At 39.4% G+C, this 6,000-nt stretch overlaps 1 protein-coding gene across 22 annotated transcripts in view; it reads left to right on the top strand.

Moving 5' to 3' along the window:
• The window catches only part of HSPBAP1 (HSPB1 associated protein 1), a 54,802-nt gene extending 49,129 nt beyond the window's left edge, over nucleotides 1-5,673 (top strand). For 21 of the 22 annotated variants that reach the window (XM_081571767.1, XM_081571769.1, XM_081571760.1 and 18 more), the window contains 3 exons: nucleotides 1,440-1,523; nucleotides 4,740-4,850; nucleotides 4,978-5,673. In XM_081571767.1, coding sequence (XP_081427893.1) covers nucleotides 1,440-1,523; nucleotides 4,740-4,850; nucleotides 4,978-5,511 — 729 coding nt within the window. In that variant the 3' untranslated portion in view covers nucleotides 5,512-5,673. The remainder of the gene's footprint in view (nucleotides 1-1,439; nucleotides 1,524-4,739; nucleotides 4,851-4,977) is intronic. The other variant, XM_081571773.1, reaches the window with a different exon arrangement.
• Nucleotides 5,674-6,000: the final 327 nt, after the last annotated feature.

The following is a 6,000-nucleotide window of genomic DNA, read 5'->3' on the forward strand; positions in this document are numbered from 1 at the left end:
CTTGTTTTTTCTTCTACTTTAATAGCCAAATTCAGTGAGTATTTCTGTCCATTGTATCAGTTTTTTTACATCATGCTCTTTCCTGAATCCACCATAAACTGGCTCCCTCTCTTACCTCTGTACTGAAAATAAACTCTGTGATAGGCCATTCGAGACCTCCTAATGACTAAATCCAGTGGCTGTAGTGGCCGTTTTTAGTGCCTGATTCTCCTGAAAGGAGCTGTCTTCCCATCTCCACCTTGTCTATAGCAAGTGCTACCATTTTCTAAATCAAACCCAAAAGTTTCAGATCATCTCCATCTGCTCTACTTGGCCTTTTGCAGACTCTTGTAGTGAGTCTGGACAGATGCAGTCCTTCTTGGCTCTGCCCATTGCTTTCATTTGCTATTCCTTCCTATTTAAATCTTAACATTTAATTTAATGAGTGGACCATTGCAGGACTCTCTTGTCCTTTCCACACTCTCCCATAATGTCACTATTGTAACCATCCACTTACTCAGAACTTCTCAGCAACTTGTAATGCCTACAGGATATAAAATCCAGATTCTTTATTCTGAATTCAGGGCCCTTCACTGGCCCTAACCTGATTCTTCTACTTTATTCCCCATTGTTCCTTCTGCAGTGGTAAAACTGGCCTGCTTGCTGTCCCTCGACATTCCTACCTCCCTTGCCCACTTCTTCCTCCTGGATGTCCTCATTCTCGCCTAGTCCTGGTTCAAATCACACTTCCTCCATCCAGGTTGCCCCTGACCTCCCTAGTTTGTGCCTGCTTCTCTCACCTCTGAACTTCTCTAGCACCAGTGTCTACTCCTCTAATTTACCCTTATATAATGCCACATTTCTATATATTATTTTTTCATTGGCTAGATTTTATACCATGAGAAGTCAGAAACTATGTCCTATATTTTCACGTATGCCCTTTCTCAGAACTCATACAATTCTTAAGTGACGGAAAGGAGGAAGAGTCACAATCTCAGAATCCTTTACCAAGATTTGGATGCAGACAAAGAAAGTCCAGCATAAAGGCGAGTAGAGACTGGAGAAGCTGGTAATATCCTTTGTGAAAAAGTGAAAGCATTAGTCACTCAGTCGTGTCCAAATCCATGCGACCCCATGGACTTGTAGCCTGCCAGGCTCTTCTGTCCATGGAATTCTCCAGGCAAGAATACTGGAGTGGGTTGGCATTCCCTTCTGCAGGGGATCTTCCCGTCTGAGCCACCAGGGAAGCCAGTATCCTTTGTAGAGCATGCAAACTTGTTAGTTTTTTTTTAAAGGAATAAAAGGATTATGGGAGCTTTTTCTTATTTTTCCCTTTCTTATTACAATATTGCTATAAATTCATTTGAATTTTTTCCCTAGCAGCTTCACTTTAGATCTGATTCTGACATAAAGATAGAATGTTTTGGTTTAGTGCTAACCATTTTTTGTTCGATTTTCAGGTGCTGTTTGTTCCCAGACACTGGTGGCATTATGTGGAATCCATTGATCTTGTCACTGTCAGCATAAACTCATGGATTGAGCTGGTATTTTCTTTTTCTAGCAAATGTCTCTCCTTGCTTTTAAGATACACAATGCCTGTCTTTAGAACTTGATGATTAATTTTAACCAACACTCCAGTGTTACTTTGTTTGCTATGCTATAGGTTATGGATTCTGTGCTCTGTTGGTGGGTGGTGAGGTTGGAAATAGCGTTTCTGTGACACACTGTTCTCTTTCTTCTAGGGGCACAGTGCGCCCTGAGTTTGGTGTACCAGGTCTTCTCCCTTGACTGGTGTTAGGAGAATTGTGTTGGGCCTGGCTGAATCTGCCACACATGTCCTATGTTGCTAGTCCCATCCCACACCATCTGGGCTGGAAATATCTGCTTCTTGGTTCAGGGTCCTCATTACTAATTGCACAATTCACAGTCCTGACTTACACATTTTCTCAGAGCAGCTTTCAGTGCTAGGTTTTACCAGTTTTATTTCTGCCAAAGGCTTTTTCCCTCCAATATGCTATGCTTAATCCTGGTTGCCTGCTCCACTTGACAATTAGAATGGCTACCGTTATGGTTCAAGTCTGTCTCTCCCACTTGAAACCTTATTGCATCTGCACATGCTTTAACCAGAGGCTTTGACTGCACCCATGCGCTCGTTGACCTAAGGCCTTGAGTGCATCTCTGCTCTCCTGTACCCAAAGCTTGGATTGCATCTCCCTCCTCTCTTTGGCTGCTGCATCTTCCCCCTCAATCAGGCTTTTCTTCTTCTTTGGTAATGGTAAGGGCTTTGACCCAGGAGGAACATAAGAATACTGTCACAGGAAGCTCTATTGTATAGCACAGAACAGAGTTGTGACCCTTGGGTGAGAGGTATAATGGGAGATCAGTAGACTCACAGAAATTCTGCTTGCAGCATGCTGAATTGAAGTTATAGCAAATGTCAAGGTAGCGTCTCTGGAGTCCCCTTCCACTCCCAGTGCCACAGTCATATCTACCACGGCCTTACAGATGCTTTGCCTCCCAAGAGAGCCCACTCCACTGTGGAACTATTACATGTCTGTTTGTAACAATACTCATTACCGCTAACACTATACAGAATTTTTTTTTTCTGTTTTAAATATTTGAAGGGGACACGTTTCATGGCTGGCATCTTTCATTCAGCATAATGTTTTTAAGAATCATCCATGGAGTAGCATGTATCAGTACTTCATTCTTGTTTTTATAGCTAAAAAATATTGTTATGACATACCACATTTTGTTGATCCACTAATCAGTTGATGGACCTTTGGATTGTGTCTACTTTTGGCTATTATGAATAATGCTACTGTTAACCTTTGTGTACACGGTTTTGTGTGGATGTGTGTTTTCATTTCTTTTGGTATATACGTGGGTGTGGAGTTGCTGGATCATATGGACATCAGCCAGGGCAGGCCAGCAGACTGGAAATTCAGACAAGTTCAAGTTGCAGTCTAGAGTCCAAAATCTGTAAGACAGGCTGGAAACTGGCTTAGAATTTCTGTTGCAGTCTTGAGGCAGAATTTTTTCTTCTCCAAAAAACCTTAAATTTTGCTCTTAAAGCCTTCAGCTGATTAGATGAGGTCCACCTACATTACTGAGGAAATCTCCTTTTACTTAAAGTCAGATGATTATAAATGTTAATCACATCTACGAAATATCTTCACAATGACATCTAGAATAGTGTTTGACTAGACAATTGGTCACCGTGGCCTACCCAAGTTGACTTATAAAATTAACCATCTGGTAACTCTAGATTTAATCTTCTGAGGAATTGCCAGGCTATTTTCCAGTGCAGTGCACCATTTACATTCCCCCAGCAAAGTGTGAATGAAGATTCTGATTTCTTCACATCCTTACCAATGTTTGTTATCTGTCTTTTTTATTATAGCCATCCTAGTGTGAAGTGGTATCTCATCTTGGGGATTTGCTTTTTTTTTTAATTTAATATTATGTTTCTAATATTCATCTGTGTTTCTAATATTCATCTAAGATTCATCTCTGTTGTCACAGGTAGCTGGTCATTCATTTTCACTGTGGTATAATAATATCCTCTAGTGTTAATGTACCACAGTTTATTGATTCATTTTTCTGTTGTTGGATAATTGGGTTGCTTTTAGTTTTTTTGTTTTTATAAATAGAATATTCTTGTATATGTGTGCAAGAGTTTTTCCAGAGAATGTGTATATATCTAGAAGTGGAATTGCTGTCTGTAGGGTATACAATACTCAAGTTTATAAAATAATGCCTGCATGTTTTCCAAATGTCTATCAGTATACACTCCCACCATCAATGTATAAGATTTCTGTCAACTGTTTGACATTTCTCCATCACTTGGAATTATCAGACCCTCTTTTGCCAGTTTCATGGGTTTCTTGATTTGCATTTCCCTGATTATTAATGAGGCTAAGCTTATTTTCATGTGTTTATTACTCATATAATTGTTCTTTTTTTGACATGTCTGTCTTTGTGGCTTTTGCCTATTTAAAAAAAATGGGTCATTTGTTTTACTATGTGTGCAGATTATATATTTTGCAATCAGTTATACATGTTACAGACATCTGGCTTCTTTTTTTCCTTTATGGTGTCTTTTGATGAACAAAAGTTACTAATTTTAATGTAATTTATCCTGATTGCCATAGTTTATACTTATTGTACCTTAAGAAAAAGCATATTTAGATATTTAGCCTTCTAACTCTTATGACCAAGAATGTTTCTTGTTGTTGTTCAGTCACTAAGTCACGTCCAACTCTTCGCAACCCCATGGACTATAGCACGCCAGGCTTCCCTGTCCCTAACCATCGCCCGGAGATTGCTCAGTTTTATGTCCATTGCATTGGTGATGCCATCCAACCAAGAATGTTTATTATAAAATTAGCTTGTCAAAATAATCCTCTATTGGGATATTTCATTTTTATGTGATACTTTTTAAAAGAAACTTTAAACATGTCAGAGAATGGAAAATGCTGGAGAAAATATCACAAGTGATTAACACTTAAGGCCTATGTCTTATAGATAGGACCCATACTTAAATTTAGTTGGTGAAATATTCTGCAACTCTTTCTAGGTGGCAGAAGATAGTTAATACATAAAAATCGTGGTCTGCCAACAGCATATTCATTCCTTCAGTAATAAAGCTTATGTTGTTGAAAGAACAAAACACACAATTAAGAGACTCTCCTCTGTTTTAAGCAGTGAGACCCAGAGACAAATGAAAAACTGTGTCTTCTTTTTTAACCTTGACTTAGGAAGAGGACCACCAAGCCCGGGTAGAGGAGGCAATCACCCGCATGCTTGTGTGTGCCCTGAAAACTGCAGAGAATCCACACAATACCAGAGCTTGGTTAAACCCAACTGAGGTAGGTCTCTTCTAATTTTCATCATGGCAGTTACTATCCTGTGATAAACCAACTCTGACAAGAACGTTTGTTTTCCAATTTATGTAAGTGTGTATAACGATTTTAAAGAGTTTTTCTTTTTCCCTAGCTTGAGGAAACATCCCATGAAGTCAATTGTCACTACTTAAATGGAGCCATTTCTGCTTTTTTTAATCATTATGGAACATCTGAAGTAGTAGAAGCCCAAGCACTGAGAACAAACAGAGCGTACACGATAAAGGAGGAGTTAAATGTGCACAACCACGGAGAGGTAGAACAAATTGATAGCCACAACTTAAGTGCAGAAACAGTAAAACAGGAGGCATCAAGTCCTTTTGGCCTTCATTTGGTTCCTGTCATACCAAGTTCCCAAGAACCATCTTCAGAAAGAGGAGGCATATTTGAAAATGATGGTAAAGACTTTGTCAGCAAAAGTGGAAAATCCTTTGGAAAATTGCCTAATACCAAGAGGCAACGAATGATGAGTGAGAGTGAGAAGGCAGTTGTGGAACAGATTGCTTCAGATAGGACTGTGGCCCTTTCCCAAACATTCGTTTCTACAGATGACTTGCTGGACTGCTTGGTGAATCCACAAGTAACCAGGATAGTGGCACAACTTCTGATTCAAGGAAGAAGTGTGTGAGTCCAATAGAAAATGATTTTTTAAATACTGTTTTAAGAATATCTTTAAAATAATGTAGTTTTAAAATAAAAGATGAAACAGCAAAAGTTCAATTTGCACATGCTTAAAATGTACGGTTCTCACCTAATTAAATTTTAGTCTCTTGCCACCTTCTGGCATACACATTGCTCTTTGGGCAGCCTGGCTCTTTGTTATTTGTATGCCTCTTTACTCAGCGCCTTTGCCTTGCCTCTCCCATCTCATACCTTCAGCCTGTCTCAAAGGTAAGCTCCTGGTGTTCTCAACAGGAAGTAGTCTCTGCATCAGCCTCAAGCAGGGGTCAGCCTGCTGCTTGTTTTTGTAAATAAAGTTGTATTGAAACACGGCCATACCATTCATTTACATATTGTCTGTAGTGGCTTTAGGGTTACAGTGGCAGAGTTGAGTAGTGACAAAGGCGGTATGACTTACAAAGCTGGAAATATTCACTGGAACTCCTTATAGAAAAAG

This window comes from Giraffa tippelskirchi, chromosome 2 (genome assembly GCF_054371585.1).
Source record: "Giraffa tippelskirchi isolate mGirTip1 chromosome 2, T2T-mGirTip1v1.2.pri, whole genome shotgun sequence".
Lineage (NCBI taxonomy): Eukaryota > Metazoa > Chordata > Mammalia > Artiodactyla > Giraffidae > Giraffa > Giraffa tippelskirchi.